The 19,362-nt window shown below is 39.7% G+C and overlaps 1 protein-coding gene across 2 annotated transcripts in view; it reads right to left on the bottom strand.

The window, feature by feature from the left end:
- The window catches only part of adamts18 (ADAM metallopeptidase with thrombospondin type 1 motif, 18), a 49,283-nt gene extending 30,282 nt beyond the window's left edge, over positions 1–19,001 (bottom strand). The window contains exons 1-10 of one of the 2 annotated variants that reach the window (XM_017425900.2): positions 18,606–19,001; positions 18,224–18,305; positions 17,340–17,653; positions 5,272–5,533; positions 3,946–4,160; positions 2,571–2,654; positions 2,301–2,460; positions 1,502–1,607; positions 707–844; positions 461–614 (exon numbers count right to left, since the gene is read on the bottom strand). In XM_017425900.2, coding sequence (XP_017281389.1) covers positions 461–614; positions 707–844; positions 1,502–1,607; positions 2,301–2,460; positions 2,571–2,654; positions 3,946–4,160; positions 5,272–5,533; positions 17,340–17,653; positions 18,224–18,305; positions 18,606–18,707 — 1,617 coding nt within the window. In that variant the 5' untranslated portion in view covers positions 18,708–19,001. Of the gene's footprint in view, positions 1–460; positions 615–706; positions 845–1,501; positions 1,608–2,300; positions 2,461–2,570; positions 2,655–3,945; positions 4,161–5,267; positions 5,534–17,339; positions 17,654–18,223; positions 18,306–18,605 lie in introns of those variants that run through there. The other variant, XM_017425901.2, reaches the window with a different exon arrangement.
- Between the last annotated feature and the right edge of the window lie 361 nt (positions 19,002–19,362).

The following is a 19,362-nucleotide window of genomic DNA, read 5'->3' as shown; positions in this document are numbered from 1 at the left end:
ATTGCATAAAATCTTGTATTATGACTACAATGATTCTGAGCAGGGGTGTGTAGAGGGTAACCACTAAAAGGATGGAATGCATTTTATTTGAGGATCAAATATGAGGTGGTTCAAACTGCTGTGCTAAGATCTTGTTAATTAATAAAGTGCCAGATTAGCACTGAATGACAGTGGATTATGGCTCTAAAACAGGTCATTTCAGCTTCTGTGTTATCAGATACATCTCATTACTGGGGACTGTAGTGTTTTTCAGAACATGGTGATCATATGACAATGTAGAGGTCTGACGTTGGCAGATAAAATATCTTATATCCATATAAGATTAATTGATGATCATATCTGTATATTATAGCCCTGTGAGTCACACTTTGAGTCATAGGTAGCCATAATTAATAGTCAAATAAAAATGCATAAAAAAGCAAGGATTATGACAAGAAAATGCATTTGGTGCATATACAACCTTGACAAAGTCCAGGCTGCACAGTTTGACTTTTGACCCAAACTGCCACTTGCACTGCGTGTCAGCGTCATACAGCTGTCCAGGAAGCTGCTCAGGATACTTGTACTGACCAATCTGCTTGGGCTCGTCCCCGAGACAGGAGGCCTGGGCTGTTCTGGTGAATACAGCACACCAACAGGGTCAGCGTGAAGAGGAGAGCAACAACCACTGTGAGGCTAATGTAACATCTGTGTTTGTTGGGCCTACCCAAGGAAGCGGCTGAGGTACTGTCGACTGCACATGGACCACGAGAAGACCCCATTGTTACCAGCCAAAGTGGGAGACATGATGTTACCCTCTGTCTTTCGACAGGGGTTCCCTTCCCCATCATGGATCATCCCAAAGCTGAAAAAAAGGAAATAATGAGAGATTGAGTTTTCACTAGACAACACTGATTGCTGTTATAGTTATTACTGACAAAGGCCTGGAGGTAAAATGATACAAATTATTAAAAAGTGTGGCTTTTTAATGGGAAAAGATGTTAAACTTCTGTATTTCTTCAATGAATCAGAGTTTTTATTTTTTATTTATTTATTTTTTAACAATCCAATGGGAATGTTTACCTTCTTACAGCAAAACTAATTCAGAAAAGGTTAAGGCAGGGAGGAAAAAAAGAAATTTAAAAAAGGAAATGAGACTTTTAACACACTTACTGTGTTTTTATTACACTAAATAGTATACAGTATAAAGTTAAGATATTGTTTGTCTGATGAACTTTATTAGTTAATGTGTATTTAGAAGCTGATACTGTTACTACAGAAGGTAAACACTGGGTTTCTTTTATATGTAGTAAAGTTCTGAATGGCAATTATAGTAATTCTAATTTGAGCCAAGGTTTCTGAAGTGCAGTCGGTTATGATAGTTAATTTAGCTTAACCTTTCTAATAAAAAGACCATCTGCATTTATAAAAAAAACAAGTTTTCAAATGTGGAATAGACGCCATGATGTGTTTGGAAACAGAATGTACTAAGCTCATTACATTGCTTTAAAAAAAAACATACTTGTGTCCAGACTCGTGCGCGATGGTGAAAGCCAAGCCCAGTCCTGTGTCCTCATTGATGGTACAGCTCCTGTACTTACTGCACATGCCACTGATGGGAGCAAAACCTGCCGGGATAAAGGAAGAAGGATGAGAGGTGAGTCATCTGTGGTTTCAGGTACTTAAATGTAAACTATACTGTGCATCATGAGAGTATTTTCTCTCTTTCTTGTCTATGTTGTTCTCAGCGCATTCTTTTATGACATACTTTTGAGTGGCAGACAGTAAAGGTCTGTCAAACATCCATTAGATTTATAAATATATAGGAAAAAAATGCCTACAAGTCATTTTAAGGTTGTTATCAGACATCTAAAGTTAAATTTGTAACAACAGCAGCTCTTTGTGGTCCTGACATCCACCCATTTCTATAATCACTGCATCCTGTTCAGGGTCGCGGGGATGCTGGAGTTTATCCAAGCTGCTACTGGATGAGAGGCGGAGAACATCCTGCACAGGTGTGGGCCCAACAGCTTTAGGAAAAAGATAATTAAACCTGGATGTGGGATTAACTGTCATTGAAAAGCAAGTAGGAATATTTAGCAGTGGTCCATGTTCCATTTTTTTTATCTTGTTCTTTTTCTAATGTTAGTTTCCCCCCCCTAAAAAAAGTGTAAAATAGAAAACTAAATGTGTACATATCACTCAGAATCACCCTTTCACCCAATATATAAGCTGAAGTTGTCACAGTTCCAGAGCCCTCCCAACCTCATCATTAAACTCTATGGTTTTAACTTGATATGCTGAGCTGAGTAGAGTCCTACCCAGGGTATCACAGGGCTCGTTCTTCCAGGAACAAATGTCAAGTCCGGTGAGGAGAACAGCGTGGTCATGTCGTTTGCCTCCTTTCCCCACCAAACCTGATTGCCACTGGCAGAAACTGTTCAGTGACTGGTCCGCATGGTGATTTATATTCAAGCCAAGCTGGAACAAAAGAGTGGGAAGCAGATTTGAAAAATGACATATAATCAGTGTGCAATGAAACATGAAGAAACTTGGTTAAGTTATAAAAAGGGTCATTTGAGTCCACTCACGGGGTCCTGTTCCAACAGCAGCAAGCTAACAACCACTATGTTGATGTCGGTGCCAATGGTGCCATCTTTAAAAAGACTGGAAACCTGCAAAGGGATTAAAATCAGTGGTGGTGGGGACACTAAACTTCACTTTTATTTATTTGTTTTTTATCTGACTCTGACAATGCTACTGTAACGTAATTATTCTAACTTGTAACAATTTTGATTTAAAAAAATACTTAACAACTGTATGATATTCACATCTATAAAGTGTTTGTCTTTATTTGACCGAATTAAAAGACTTATTAAAAAAAAAAAAGTTTGAGAATTAGTTCTTTCCTGGTCCAATCAATCACATTCCTTAAACTAAGCATTTTTTATTTGTTATGGTAGCAAATGATCACGTAGTTCTGTGTGCACATTTGTGTCTGTCTGTTAGCAAAATATATCCTGAATCACTGGATGGATTTTAATGAAACTCCCAGAAAGTAATGACTGAATGTACATCATAACGAACATCTACAACTGATTAACATTTGGAGTCAATCTGATTCTAGATTATTGTCACAGCTAATCAACCTCAGCAAATACAAAAATGACTATAACTCAGTCAGTTTTATAGATATTGAAATAAGGTTTTTGTGTGGGAGTAGCTGGGAGTCTTCCCCAACACATACTAACAGATTGCACCAGATCTTTGGCATCTGTCACCAAATGTTATTTTAATTTAAATGTATTGTTTACGGAGCTTTAAAAAGTGACCAAATTTATACTGAGTAGCCAGCAGGAGCTACTCTTTCATTAAATACCATTTTTGTGATGACCACTCAGTTACTAGTCTTTTTTTGTTTGTTTGTTTGTTTCTTCTTTTTATAACAGTTTTGTTTCCCAATTGTAATACATCTGTCATCCGTGAGAGTAGTTTTTTGTTTTTTTTAGTGCAAAAAAACAAAAAATGAAGGGTTAAGACAGCTTGTCGGTAGGTGTGTGTGTGTGTNGGGGGGGGGTGACGCGTCTAATTTAAGATTTTAAAACAGAACTCTCCATGTCCCATTTTCACAAGAACAAACATACTACTTGTTTCAGAAACTACAGTATCACATTATGTACAACTTCAGCACAATTTTGTTTTTGGAACACCTGTAGAAGATGTTATAAGAAATACATTTTCGGCCATAAATGTAGTAAACAAAAGGATTTGTCTAAATGGGGTTAGCTGCAGTTTTTCTAGCACCCTGGCAATGTACAGTAGCGCTTCCTTTTGAGATTGTAGTAGTGCATTAAAAGTCAAAAGTTGAGAGAAAAAGAGCAATTCAACAAACTCCCTGTGTGTGTGTGTGTTTTTCCATCGCTAGCTCCTCCTTTCCTTTCCCTCCCTGGTCTTTCCCATCCTCACCATATTCATGACGGTGAGGACGTAGGTGGTGACATTCTCCCTGCCGTGCTTCTCCAACATCTTCCTGTCTGCCACCACCAAGGTCTCCACATTCAGACCTCCCACTCGGTTAGAGTTGATGGGAGATCTTTTCGTCCGCCCTGGTTCTTCCACCTCAGGCATAGCGAACTCATCAGGCATGATGAACCGATCCTCTGCGGGTGGTTTTGGAGCATCTAGGAAAGCAAAAAAGGAAGGAAGGAGAGAATGTGGGACAGGAGGGGAATATAAGAGATGATGTCTGACAGAGAACACGCTTCTGTTTTTTTGTTTTTTTTTTTGGCTGGTGGTTGGAGGAGGCAGCATCCTCCCCGTCTCCGCTTACCCCCATGACCCAGAGGGGGATTAAGTAGCATCAGTTTGGTTTTGCCAAAATGCTTTCAAATACATTGCATGCCTAAACACATGAATAGATTCAGTTATCATTTTTCTGAACTTGCTTTATCCTGTGCAGGGTCAAAAGGGAGCTGGAACCTAGAACACTTTCCATAAGTATTTTGTTGTACTGCAACATGTGATTTGAATGGGTAGACATATGGACTGCAGCAGTAGTAGTCTATTTGTACAAAATAGTGGTCAAAATGATTTAAAAAAATACATAAAATAAACTTTAGTACTATTTGGCATTAGTTCTCTGCAGATGCCAGAACAACTGTGCTGCAAAGGTTTGTTCAAACCTGTTAATTCAAATAGATTTCACAAGCTTTGAAATGCTTCATCACTCCTTGAATGCATCCATAAATGTTTGGTGAAATTAGATGAATGGGAGATGGTCCATGACCATCTGCACTCTTTGGTATTTTTTCATCTTTAAGTAGTTAGTTGCTGTTAAAAGTTAATGATGTGTTGGTTTATTGCAGTGTGAATTATTCTCTATGAATATGCAAACCGGGGAGGGAAGCATGTAAAAACTTTAGGGGTGCCAGAACACAACTAAAAATTGAAATGATCATATTTATCGCTGAGAGTAATAGGAACTGCCCCATAAAAAGTTCAAGTCTATAAGTGGTTTTAATGTCGACAAAATAAACTCTGACAATTAATTTTAATGCTATGTTCCTTCTGAAGCTTGAAGTGCTACCAGAGTCATAAGCAAACAATTACTGTGGTTTGGTTTACTTGTAAAAGCCAATGTTTGAGTTTTGCAGTTTTTTCCTAATGGATTGGAACTCAGCACAAAATTGTTGTTCTTTTATGGCTAGATATACGACATCAATAATGCATCAGCATCAACAAGTATCTAACCAAAGCAATATGATATAAAGAATATAAAGTTCCCTTACATACATTGCTTGCGGCGCCCGCAGAAATGTTGCCTCTGCAGATCTCCATGCTGGTATCCATGTTGCTTTTGCTGCTGCTGATAAGGATGGTCAGATCTGAAGGAACCAGAGCTGTGGGGTCTTCTGTGAACAATGTGCTCTGCAGAGCGCTTGTAGACTACATGTGGGTGATGACCATCAGGCGTGCTGTAGTTGTGCTGCTCGGCTAGATGTTGAGGTAGTGGAGCTATTAAATACTCTTCATTAAAGACGCGGATCAATCCTGACTGAAAAAAAACACACAAACCACAAACAATGAGTACAATCTCATACAATTTCTTCCAGATAAATGATAAAAAAATATATGTTTTTAAACTTTATGTCAGAGACAGATTTTAGAAGAATCATTAACATTGAATTTAACTTCAATTTTGATAAACGTGTTGGAACACAGCTAGCATTTCTTTAGAATTTTTGGACTCGAGTGAGACTAATCAACTTGCATGGTCTGCTGCAATAAAATGAACATGTCAGACTGTTTTGACTTAGTGGTTTAGTCAAGTGCTCTGATCAGCTCTGTGACCTGAAAAACACAGCTACTGAATCTTAAACATTCCTCCTGACCATGGAGTTCTACCTAATTCACTTTGCAAATCACCAAATGTACACAAAATAGCTGTGCAATCAAAAGACACACATTCACTGAATTGAATCAAAACACATTCATGCCCACGTACCCACTGACCCAGTGGCCTGCGACCCATTTGTGAGTGAGTGTGTGCATGTGTCATCTCCTTCATTGGCAGTGTATTAAGTTTGTATGCGAGTGTGTATTTGAGAGAGCACCCTGCTCCGGCCGAACTGACCCCAATCCCCTCAGACTAGCAGGTGACAAAATAAACAGACGCAGGACAAAAGGGAAGCCATGGTGAGGCTCTTGTTGTCAAAACAGTGCCTGGATATATGGCAGACTGCCACCATCTCATCCATCCATCCATCCAGCTGCCAGCACATCTTTTGAGTGTCCATTCACTGCTCCTTTCATTATTTCTTAATGATTCAATGTAGGATTAAAAAGGAAGTCAGGGGTCATCTCATAGGTCCATAGATAGGCCATTTCTGTCTATGGCTTGAAAAACAGCATATTTAAAAAAAAAGTTTCCAAAGTGAAGATCTGAATTAGAAGAAAGAAACTGTCTTTGGCACAAAGTAACAAAAGGGTTTTCCAATAGATTGCAATCAAAAAGAGGTCAAAGGACGTGTTGCCCATCAGCTCTCACTGCTGTCCCTTCTTGTTTGCTTGTCTTTTCATCTGTCTAGCATTTACTGCAGACTTGTCCGGTAAAACACATCTCAGCAGATATCCCTCCTTTCAGAAGAAACGGTCATTTTCTTTGACGGTTTCTGCAGTCAAACAATATCTGCTTATTAGACCCGCAAGAATGAGCAATAATTGTCATCCTCAAATACCCTTTTATTAAGAGATTAACATGAATGATATATTTTATCTTAGTGGCAGAGTATAATGAAATAATATAATCTTTCAGCAGTCCATTTAATTTCTCATTTCACAGAGATGTAATTATCGGCTCGTCTAGAAACCACAAAGATTTAGCATTAAAATCCTAGAAAAAAAAGTTATGAGCTATCTGAAGTTCCTTCACTTCCTTAATGTATTTTTTGCCTCCTCTCCATCATCCCCACATCTGCCAGCTCTACACTTTCTTTCCCAGCAGTGAGCAGATGGAAGTGTCTGTGATGATAATGACAGCAAATTAATTCCATCTGCAGCGATGAATTAATGGCGCTCTGTGTGCGTATGAGTGTTTGTGTGTTTGGAGGAAAAATCCTTTTGTCAGCATGTGCTATACGTTTCAGTGGATGCCAACGCGAAGCATCATATTACGTTGTTTGTTTGCATGAATATGTTGAAAGACATCAGCACAGATGTTGCAGTGATTAACAAGCAAGTCTAATGCACAGATTGTCTATAAAGTTTACAGACTAAACAAAAACTTAGAGGCAACATCAGCAGGGGGAACGCTTTGGACTGGATGTGCACTTTAGCACAAGATTTAGGACAAGACCAAGATTTACACACAAAACTATTAAAGCATAGTGACTTTTCAGCTTGATACTACAAACAACAGCATTTAGTTGAAGACATTTAACATTTCCTCTAGTTTATATTTAGTCCCTTGGCTTCTGCACTGCATAACTGTTAGCTTTACTTCCTGTTTTATTGTGAAAAGGTTTTCTTTTCAGTATTTTAGTTGCTCTTTGCTTCCTGTGCTTGTTTCGTTCCACACCTGTAACTTGTTTGTTTGATTGCTCTTCACGTGCTTGGTTAGTCATCACCTGGAAATGACAAGTCTTATTCATTCTTTGCCATATCCTAGCCTTCGCAATCTGTTTGTTACCAGCTGTTTCCTGCTGCGTTTTTGCCCTGCATCTTTGGATTTCTCTTTGTTTGGACCTCAGCAAAATATTCTGAGACTTGATAACAGATAAAATAGCCCAAATATTGAGGTTTTTCTTCCGACATTGCCACAGGGTTCATTGCAACAAATACTGATGTGATTGATTAAAATAAAAATTCAAAAACTAAAAACAGATTTGTGTAGCAGAATTGTTCTTTTTTCCTTCTTTCCTCTCCCATTAATCCCATCAAGTGTACTATATAAGCTGTACCTGTACATGAAACTGTACTACTTTAACCAGTTCCTACTGCCACAAGCTCCAAGACTCTTGGGGAAAAAAATATTTGATTATTAGGTTTTAGACCAAATCTTTAGAGGGACTTTCTAAAGGTTATAAGTTAATCCAACTAGTTATAAGAACTTATGTGTTTGCTTTTGTACCACAAGGGATTGCTTCGATATCAAAACACTCAGCCAACAATCAGTGCAACCACTTCACTTGTGTACATGACATTAACTTCTATCACCAATAAACAAAAAAGCAAAAACAAAATTGGACCCCAAGTCAGAGCTGTGTGTTGTGGGTCTTTCATTTGATTTTTAAAGTGGTTTTGAAAGAGCGCTGCACACATTAAATAGGAGGAGTTATAGGAGCCAGGACTCACGCTGCAAATCAGTTTACTTTGTGCTGAACACGTTCAAAGAAAAGCATGTCATAGCACACATCAGCAACATTTAGGAAGTTTGGACTTTAGCAACACAAATGCAGTTTTTAACTGTGTGGGTGCTGGAAAAGCATTTAGTTTGAATGGTTACTCAACATTCATTTATTTAGGAAGCAAGTGCATTTTCTTATATCACCTCAAGAGTCCCCATTGATTGAACACGTTACTGTGAAGCAAAAGCTAAAAAGATTCTATCGAAATAGTTGTAAGGTCCGTGAATGGCTACAATACCCCCTGTACGAAAACAACAACAGCAACAGAAATGTGAGACTACCTCAAATGGTTATAACAATTGTGACCTGATCCCATGTTGTCTGAAACTACCTTATATTATAAACTTGTAGGGAAAAATTGCTAAAATATTTTTAAAATATCAATAAAGCAAAAGGCTTTGAATAATCTATTGTATATAATTATTCTTAATTACAGTGTTTTATGTAGAATATCCATTAATCCTAAGCGTTAAACCTATCTGTATTTAAAAATACAGAGACAGAAAACTACAAACACTCTTACCTATATGCATGCTCTACACATTTGATAGTTAAAGAATAATGAGTGGTACAGAAAGTCTCACTGACGCCCTTATTAAAGACCTAAAAAATGCAGGCTCAAATGTCAATAAGAAGACCTTTAGTTATCTCCAAACATTAACACTTGTAAAGCTTGGGAGATTAAAGGGATGTACACTTTTTGCTAAACATCACTTAACTTCCTCCCATATTTTCATACAGACTCACACGTTTCTTTGACTCTCACACACTCACAATCTTATAGTCAGATAACAAGCTTTACCAGGAAATCTATCAGCAATGGCTGTATATGGGAAAAACATTGAAAAATGACTTTCCTGTTTCTTCTGGTAAAGTCAATACAAGCTGCTTAAGCGTTTGCTTGGCAAAGCAACTGTTTGTGTCAGGGGAGATGGCAGCTTTAGCTTGCCTCTGTATAAGCTAGTCTCTTTTAAGGTTTCCTACCATAATATTACGAGGCAAATGAGTAAGTGCTTACATGCTGTTAAAGACTAGGGCAGAGCAGTGAGAAGCCCCAAGCTGGTGATTACCAAGCTCTAAAGCACATCTGCACTCCAGCTCAGCAGAGACCACATGTGTGGTGAAGGAGGAAAAATCATACAGAAGCAAAGGAGGCCCCTCAGGCATCCAACATACTCAATGGAGTCATACTCTGAGTAATTACACTTTGCTTATGTCAATTATGTGTCTTTAAAATGAGGTAAAAAATTGGGTAAAGAAGACAAGTTAATTTTGGATCTTGGATCAGAATAAGACAAGAGCTAGGTTGCAATGACAGGGCAGGACACTGACTTCTTCCCTTTTGAATTCAAACAACTATTTCTTATATGGCACACAATGTAGCATATATAGGAATAGCAGGACTGATGGACTACAGCTGGATAATCTATATGAACTCAAATAAAGATAACATTTACAGATAACCCTTCACATGTACAACCCATTAGGAGCACAGTGAAATAAAGGGTCTTGCAGCCCTTGTTAGTCTCCGCTAATTATATTTGAACAACATACCGACGCCTGCTTAGCATGTCAAGGGAACACAACAGAGGAGGGCCATACAAAGAGGGAAAGTAATGATTTTTGATGAGTCTTTTGTCAGCTGGAAGCCTTGGGCAGGGTCCCACTTTTAATCCAGTGCAGACCCAGCAGGGAACAGGAGAACGACTCCCACACCAGTCCATACAAATAAAAATGACCTCTGTCAAAGTGCTGTTAATTGATCTTTGACCAGATTACAGTGTCTGGCATTTTCACTGTTATAAACACAATGACACTATTGAAATGCAAATAAGATTAATCGTCTGTGATTCAAATAAATTAAAAAAGGAGACAAATCTAGGAAATAAAAACGTGTGGGGACGTAAGAAACACTACCCAGCCTAAGTGGTTTAACCTTGAGTTGCAGCTGTTCGGGATGGAAAAAAAATAGGGGGTCACACTCTTTTGGAGAAAAAAAAACATTTTCTTTTGTAGATTAATATATGCAGTGTAGGTATGAAAATAATTGGAACCTCACGCAGGCTTTTATTTTTCTTACAATTAACCAATTTTTTAGGGTTAATAAAATTGAATCAGACCAGATAAAAGTTTGACATAAAAAAATCTGAGTTGCCTTTATGTTGTTTTTGGCCATCATCCACCATGAAGCACCATCCAAATGTGGGTTTATTGTTTGTTTTGTTCTGTGTTTGGCTGAATATGTGCTGACAGAAAATCTTTATACATTTCAGAATTCAGTTGACTACTTTTGTCTACATTCATATCATCAGGTACCATATGTGAACTATGTGTCGTTAGAAGCCATGCATCTTGATAGCGTCAAAATACTTTTAAAATTTTAAGGCTTCCAGATTTTCTCAATGAACAAGTGCACAAAACTACTGGCACCTTGCTGACACACCCAATATTTAACTCATTAGTCTACTGTTGCAGTTCTTGCAGTCACTGAGAGATAAATTATACAAATATCTATAACTTAATCTTCTAAACAGCATCTTCACAAAACTAATGTTCTTGGGTTTTTTCATGGTATACAAAATATATTTAAAATGTAGGTTATATTCAAGATAACGAAACTCAAATCCATTCATACTTAAAACTGCTACACTGCCAAGTGAGGGCAAACTTTAAAATCAAAACTTCAAACTAGATGAACTTATAAACTTCTTTTTAATTGTTTTACAATGGCACTACTTAATGGGAGTGTCAAAGTGACAATAGTGGGTCAGATTTGATGCATGAGCTCTGTTTGTGGACGCTACAGCTTACACTTGAACACTTCAACAGTGGCCATTAATCTTGTGTGAGAAAGACCTTGCACAGACATAGGAAGGACATAGGAGCTCACACACACAAACACTGTCTGTTTTTTCTCTTCCATTCACACACACACCATTCCACATCCACGCTGGGAGCTTGACCCCCCTCTCCTGCTGGCATCTAACAGCGGGCACTACATCACTGTCAGCATCTAGACCACCAGGGAAAAGCTCTGGGCCACTCTCCGTCTTGTAGCACCAAACTCCCAGTCGCTGAATTATGGCCAAGCTGGAGGAGCATATTGGGCGGGGGAGAGGTTCCAATTTGCTTGTCTTTTTAGAAAATGGACAGGTACAAATAGCCCGAGAGCCGTATGGAAATCAGTCACTCGTGTCTTTTAAATCTGTGAAAGCCTGGGAGATTTAAAGCCAAACACAAGACGCATCATTTATGTTTCCATTCCCAGCTCTATGGATTAGTATTCACATATTTTCATGTTTATATACAATGTCTCAAATCCTTGAAAGGTCAGATGAAAATAGAACATCTACACATGTGAAATATTTAAACGGAGCCAGTAGAGATGCTTTTTAGTTAAACCATTGTGTCTTTGTTGAAGAAAATCCTGAAATTTAAAGATTTAAAAGCCGTTGATAATAGAAGCAGTTTGAAACAAGATCATGTTGCAAATTTCCAACAATTTATTTACTATGATCTTCAGCCTCAAAGTGCATCATGCATCAACAAGAAAGCCTGGGAAAAGAGCAGGCACTCACTTCACACCACAGGGAGCCCCCCAGAACTCTCCCCTTACTGCAGTCACTGCTGGTTACCACAACTTGCGGCACCATGTCAACGACGGCCATCTGACAGCAGGTCTGATCTGAGCTGCCTAAAAGGATGACAGGATGAGATGGGCTGGAAGATGTCTGTAAGGACACTTTCTCCAGTGTTTTTCTTGTTTGTTTGTTTTTTGTCTCACACTTAGGCCCTGTTTACGCAAGGTCAATCTCCTGGAAATGTTAAAGATTTTCAGATGTTAGTTGGAAAAAAGTTACACATTTACAACAAGGTTGGGTTGCTTCAACATGTTGAATAGGGGAACTTACACAGTACTCTGTTATCTGCCATTATTACTGTCGTTGATGTCCTGCATGGGCAGAACAGCTAATGACTGCAGTGTCTGTGGTGCACATGTGTGATTTCACACGTTGCGGCTTCCTTTGAAATGCAAATGGAAGGGTTTGAAAAGTTCCACTATAACACCTGGGTTCAAAAAGTTTCAGTTTCAGACAATCTGACCGCTGTAACAGTCCACTTAAGGAGCCATTTGCATGAAGCTGTTTTTCAGTGAAACTGTAACATGTACAGTATATTGCAGTTCAGCCATTCGTTTACGCAACAACAGAGATCGGATTATCTGACACTGAAACTTTTTGAATCAAGTCTCAGAGTGGAACTTTTGCATACCTGAAGTACCTCTGACAACTCTATGACTATTTAAAGAAAACAATTGGTTCACAATTTTTAAAACATGTTTAAAGCTCAAGTAACAAGGCTAAGAACTTCTGCAATTCATAGGAGGAAATAAAGAAACCTTGCAAATGTTTCAAGACTCCCTCACAAATGCCATTTGCCAGCTAGTCTCCAACAGTGAGATATTACCTTTGCTGGTCCTCACTTAGTCCCTACTCTCCAACTTGATTCTGTGACTACTTCCTTTGCCAGCATAGAGCTGTAACAGTGGTTGACCATGCTGGTCACCATGCTGCCTCAGCTTTTATACAAATCACACCAAAACAGAAAGAAGGTGTCTTAGGTCGAGCTCGAAAACTAACAGATCATGTGAGATTGCACATAATGTTATTTTCAAGGTTTGACCAAAATGGCTACCCAGTAACTCCTTCATTTCTCAACATGATTTTAGTTTAAAACTCTGGCATGAAAGGTGGCAGGCGATATGCATTCCTTCAAAAAAGCTTTCAACCAGATGATGGTTTGTATTGTGTATCAACCAAAAAGGCTCAGGAGGTGCTGGAGAGGAGAGAAAACAATCCTTTAATTTTTGCTTTAATCCCTCTGGACCTAACTGCTCACTTTCCAGAGAGCCCAATTCCTGTCTTTAACTTGACCTGTTGGGGCTTAGGGAAAGGTCACAGTAAAAACCACAGTCGTCTCTTCCATAACTTGAGACAGTCATCTTGACGCCAGGTGTTTCTGATGCTAGAGTATTTTAATTATAGAGACTGCCGAATCATGCTATTGCCATATAGGAAACTTCCAAATGAATATATTTTTAGGATTCCCCATTCCTCAAACACACTCTGACTTTCAAACAACCAAGTTATTTATCAGATATGTACATTAGCCGTAAATAAACTAGTTCAAGATTTTCTCATATGGAGATTTATTTTCTTTAAACTTTATGCTTTAATGTTAGCATATTGTAATTGTACTAAATATCTTATTGCACTCTAAGTATCTACATAATGTGGCTGTTTTTCACAGTTTGGAAGAAGTCTGGCAGTGCGAGATTTGGATCTGCCCTGGTCTCCCCAACAAGAAGAATCTTATCCTGGGAGGGGGGGCTGGACAGGGGAGAGCTGTAAATCACTTCAGTTTTCTGCGTTTACTGGAGTGCTGAGCAGCTCTGAACTTGTTCGACAAAGTAAGAACCTGTGAGGCTGACACCAGCACCACCAACCCCCATACCCCCAAGCAGGGAGGATTGGGGTCAAGCAGCACAGCGACCTCAGATGTGAGACCCAAAGCAAAAAGACCCCCGCCAACACCACTCCCACACACTCCTTTTACAAATCAGAAATCGTTACATGTGAAATGGCAATCTTTCATCTCTAATGCAAAACTAAGAAAGATGATTCTATCGAGTCAGTAAAGTAAGCCTGATGCACCCTAAAGACACAGAGAGTGATTAAAACTCAACAGATAATGCTGTGGGATTTACAGTAGAAAATCCCACTTTTTCATCAATCCATCCAGCTCTGTTCCTAATACCACCCTGTCCTACTCTTCATTTTAACAGTTTCCTTCTGTGTAAAAGAAAGGCTTCTCCGTGGTTTGGCCCAGTAGCTGGTGCTGACACCTCGGCTGTTATATATGCAGTCCCTTTCACTAGTCCCTTTTCTCTTCTTTCCCCCTCTCTGTTGAAAGAAAACAATAAAAGATCAGAGAAGGTCTTTTTTTTCACCCCCTCCCTTCTTTTCCCCCCCCACACACTCAATTTCTTCTCCAAAGCCTTTTGACATAAACTGAGCCCATCGTTCTCTGTGAAGAAAGTGATGGACTCATCACTCTCTGTAAAGAGACCATCCAGCCTCCCTGGGAGCGTCAACCCCACACAATAAATTCACATTACTCTTGCACAACACTTTCACTCTGTGGCACAGTGCTCGGAGCACAGACTAGCTCAGATCACTTCTCATTCATTCTTATTCCTTATTTTTACTTTTATTTCCTGCTGGTTTTTTTTTCCTTGTTACATTTTTTTTTCTTCTGCCTCTCTTTTCCCCAGCATTATTCTTCAGTTGCATCTTAATCTCTTACGTGATTATATCAGCATATGGAGCAACCTACACTGTCTCATCAATAGTGTGGTGATTTTAATTTTTTAATTTATTTATTTGAAAAAAAAATGCTCCACTGCTTTAAACAAAAACAAAGGCCGAATGAAGTGATCCAACAATTGTTAGTCTGAGGGTCACACTTTGGGTGAGGAAGAGGGGGGAAAAAAACTTGTAAATGCTTAGGAGGAGTAAAAAATAGATCAAAACATTTATACTGGCCCATTCAAGTGCAATCATAACCCAATCACATTGTGTCCTCGCAGCCCTTTAAGTGAACGGGTCAGTGGTGTTTTATTGTGAGTGGAAGCAAGCCTAATGAAAGGGACAATACGGAGATTAGCAGTGCCAGCCAGGCGGCTCAAACTTCACCCTGCCTTTAATTGCTGTGAACAAGCGGAGATGTAGAGGCAGGGCAAACAGAGGACAAAAAGAGCAGAGCGAGCGCTGGAGCAGGAGGTTAGAGGACCCGTGGTGGCTGGATGATAAATGGACATATAACTTTTATGGTGCTGTAACACGTCCATCTAGTCCAGGCTGGTGTGGGATGTGTCAAGGAATGTGTGAGCTGCACTGGGTCCAGGCTGCTCATAAACCTCAAATGAAAGTGGAGGATCTAGTAAATGCAGAGTGTTCGTGGTTAAAAGGGAAAATAGATGTGTCTCAACTGGGAAGAGATGGTATAAATCAGCAGTGTTGAAGAAGCTTTGTCATGTCTGAGCAGTGAATTGGAACATCCAAACTTCTGGATTGCTTAACTTTGGAAATGTTCTGAATTCTTTTCATTTTAAGCCAGTATCAGTAATGTTTCTATGTTTACTTTTTATCTGCAGACAGAATGTGAAATTAGGGGGAGAACACCAAAGCTGGAAGCAGAGGGAAGAACACTTATTTACACAATTTAGATTGAAAAATAGTCTTATTGAGCACATGTAACATAAAACTTGGTTAACTTCTCAATGGAATGAAAAGTCAGAGGTTTTAATCTTGACTTAAGTTTTTAATGTCAGTGCTAAAACTAAAGGAGTTCCTGTAAGTTCTGCCATGAAGTTGTTGTTAGCATTATAAGCTACACCATAAAACCCATCGTGAAACCATTTACTGTGAGTTTTACATATCTTTTTATACAGTTACAAATAAATAGAAACAACATTCATATTTATATTTTAATGTTTATAAGCTTTGTTGTTATTGGAAAGGTAGCTGTTTTCTCAGAATTTATATACTACACACTTTACATTCACCAAATACAAAGGTGTGGTCCAGGAGGTACTTAAAAAATGCCTTGAATAAGCATTCTTTCTAAAGGCCAAACTACTAAGATTGAAAAAGTGGGTGTTTACTGCTAAACAGACTATAAGTGATAGGTGAGGAAAAAGCTAATTTAATGTAGTATTTCACTGGGCTGTGACTTCTGGCAACTACTTGGTGAACATCATTCACAAGGGAGTTCCCAGAATGTCTCAAGACACTCGCAGGGGCCCTCGATCGAGTCGCAGAGGATGACATGAACGTGTTTTTAAAAAAAATTTTCAACAACTGTTCTCTCCAAATACTCACAGAGTTGTTGCGGGTGCATCAAACCCGCCTCACGAGCACAAAAGCTGGACACCTGCACTTCTTTGACAGAAAACAAGTCCAGGTCTAAAAACTATGCCTATGATTAATTGATAAAGATTAATTATTTTTTAAAAACAGATCCAAATCTGCCTAGCTTCACTTCAAAATTGTACGGCCAAGATGGGTATAAAGTGGGCTGAGGCAGGTACACTGTGGTCAGATGTGGGCAAGAAAATAATGTGCATGGCCAAGAATGCAGCTTTGCAAGCCTTGCACTGAAAAAAAAGCCATGAAGCAAGTTATTCTGACAGCTTCAGGTCAATTTATACTTAGTTTGCACGTAGTTTTGGTCACTATGCACCCATCATTTGTGGGTACAAATAGAAACTGCCTGTCATGGGTCTCTTTGTATCCACCTTGGTAACAACCCCATCATTGATTATTTAATACAATGCAGTAGCAGTATTATTAATATCTTATGTGGATGTACACCTAATCCTGTAATCTTAATTTGTGACACCTAACCCTGACATCAAACCCAAACCTCTCAACAGTGGTTCCACCTTTAATCCCCCTGAAACCCTGAAAAGAGAGAGAGAGACGAAGAGAAGTAGAGAAACTCTATAGGTCTAGAGTTTAGTTAACCATAGGAGGGTTAACTAAACTCTAGACAGGGACACATAATTTAATGAGTATACAACTGTTAGTATGAAACAACACCCACTGAATACAGGGTGGGGGTACGAAATGGAAAAAGTCTAAAGGATCAGCACATTGATGCCATTTTGCAGTTCACCAGTGATTTTACCAATATCCCATTTTTACATACATTGTCACAAGACTTTAGAAAATGAAAGTGCTGTGCTTGAGGCAAGAGTGGAGAATGTCTTGTGTTGAATGTTGAAGTCTTTAAATGTTTTGTCAGCTTAAAGTCTGGTAAAACTTTACAAAATATGCAAAAAACTAGAATCAGTTTATGGGGAATAATTAGTTCAGGTATGCAAACTCTTACCAGTCCAGAACACATTGATATCGCTGCGGAGGAAGCTGACAGGTTGCGAACAAATCCCTGATACAGGCAGTGGTGAAACCTCTCATCATCCAGCACTGTGGAGATGCCGTGTGAGCCGACAGTCTGCACGGTGAAGCCTGGGCCGACTACAGAAGACGGATGCAGGTCCAGGTGCATGTCCTGCCCGAAGGCAGAGAGCCTGTAGTGCAAGGAAGTGAACAGGGACCTCCTGCTCCGATGGCTTCTGCCGCTCACGTCGTGTGTCAGGTATGCACCATCAGAGTCCACTTCCACAGGTGTTACAAACACATAGTCTGAGGGAAAAGAATGGATAAGTCACATCACAGAACTTTAACTGAAAAAGTGTTACCAACACTTTCCAGAATGTTTGCTTGATTGTTTGTTTGTTTGTTTGCCAGAGAGAAGTGATCATTTGCATTAAGTTGTGGTTATATGTGTCATCAGAGAGACATGCATTGCTCATTGTTCCCTCTCTTTTTTGGCAATAAATCCTTCAGCAGTGTAGGCCTGGGAGATTACAGGGAGTGAGTTACAGTATGTAAATCATGTCCACAGTTTCTGCAAGATAAAGCAGCCAAAGAGGGAATCCTTGAATGAGGATTGCACTAAGTGGTGTTTCTGCTGACTGCAGCAATGCTAGCACAATATAAAGATCCCACCAAGGGTTCTGAACATTTTCACTACACAATGAGCTGGCATGTGACCCTACTGAACCTGTTTTCACTTAAGACTTCCTCTTTGGGAGCCACCACTCCAGTGAAGTGAAGCTGCCGCGCAACTCGTTTTGTTCCCATTCACTTTACAAACGTGGAGCGTTGCCAGCTGGAAGAAACACCCAGAGATGTCAAAAGACAAGCACTCACCAAGATTTAATCCATGGCTGTGGCTGGAAGAAGAGCTGGCCAAAACAGAGTGGGAGGTGTGTGTGCAATAGATGTGCAGAGTCTGCAAAAAAGAAAAGAAGAAAAGAGAAGAAGAGAGAAACATAACTGGACAGGTAGCAACAGGTTGCAACAGTAAGAAAACTGGATGCCAAAACGTGGTGATAAATGGAGTTCCTCTGTCGAAACATGAGATGCACTTGAGCTTAATTTGGCACCACTTTTCACCACAATGAATGCCAATGACAGGGAAGACACCACTTTGCTGCTGACATAAATAATGTTGAAGAGACAAATGCTTGTTTATCTTTGCTCCCAGATAAGCGTGCTGGATAATAAAAGAAAGTGCGGATATTTCTCGTGCCTTGAAGATATTCCAGGTCAAGAGGGTGGAGAGAAGCTTGACATAGGTGCAGCCGACCAGCGGGATGGATAAAGTCCATATCAGAAGAAGAACGCAATCCATAGTGATGGCATGCGCGCTGACACCTCCTCGGTTACCTCCTGAAAGAACGCAGAAGTAATAATAACCTGCGGTGGCGCATAATGCAATTAATTCGCATTGTTTGGTGGGGTTTGTTCCGCAGCTTTTCCTCGTTCAGGTGAAGTCAACTGGCTGCAGCGGCCGGCTGTGTGTGCAGGCGAGAGGCGCACTCATGAGTGTCTCTGTGCGTGCGCGTGCGCGCGCGTGTATGTTTGAGGAGGAGCGAGTGTCAGAGCGCTGCCTGCAGCCCGGCTCTGCGAGAGGCAGCGTGCGGGATGGAGCATAAGTCAGCCGCAGGCAGCCAATCAGCTCGCAGCATCATTTAGCACGCGCAGATTAAAGAGAAGAAAAAGAGATTCTCCTCCTGGGGGAAAAAAAAAAAAAAAAGAGTGCCGGTGGTGCATGCAGAGGCGGCTCGGAAATTTTAGCTTTCCGCGTTTAACAATTGGAGCTGCTCATATCTGAGTTTTTTGGGGTTTTTTTGTTTTTGCTCCACAAAGCAAAGAGAAATACAGGAGTATTGAGGTAATTATTATCGCCAGCCGCGATGAAAGGCGGGCGATCATATAATTGCCTGTGTTGGTTTGGCGTTGTGTTCGGAAAGCTGATGAACCACTGGACGGATTTAAATGAAACT

This window comes from Kryptolebias marmoratus, linkage group LG15 (assembly GCF_001649575.2).
Source record: "Kryptolebias marmoratus isolate JLee-2015 linkage group LG15, ASM164957v2, whole genome shotgun sequence".
Classification (NCBI taxonomy): domain Eukaryota; kingdom Metazoa; phylum Chordata; class Actinopteri; order Cyprinodontiformes; family Rivulidae; genus Kryptolebias; species Kryptolebias marmoratus.
Note: the sequence above shows the minus strand (reverse complement) of the source record. Positions and strands in the feature narration are given on the sequence as shown.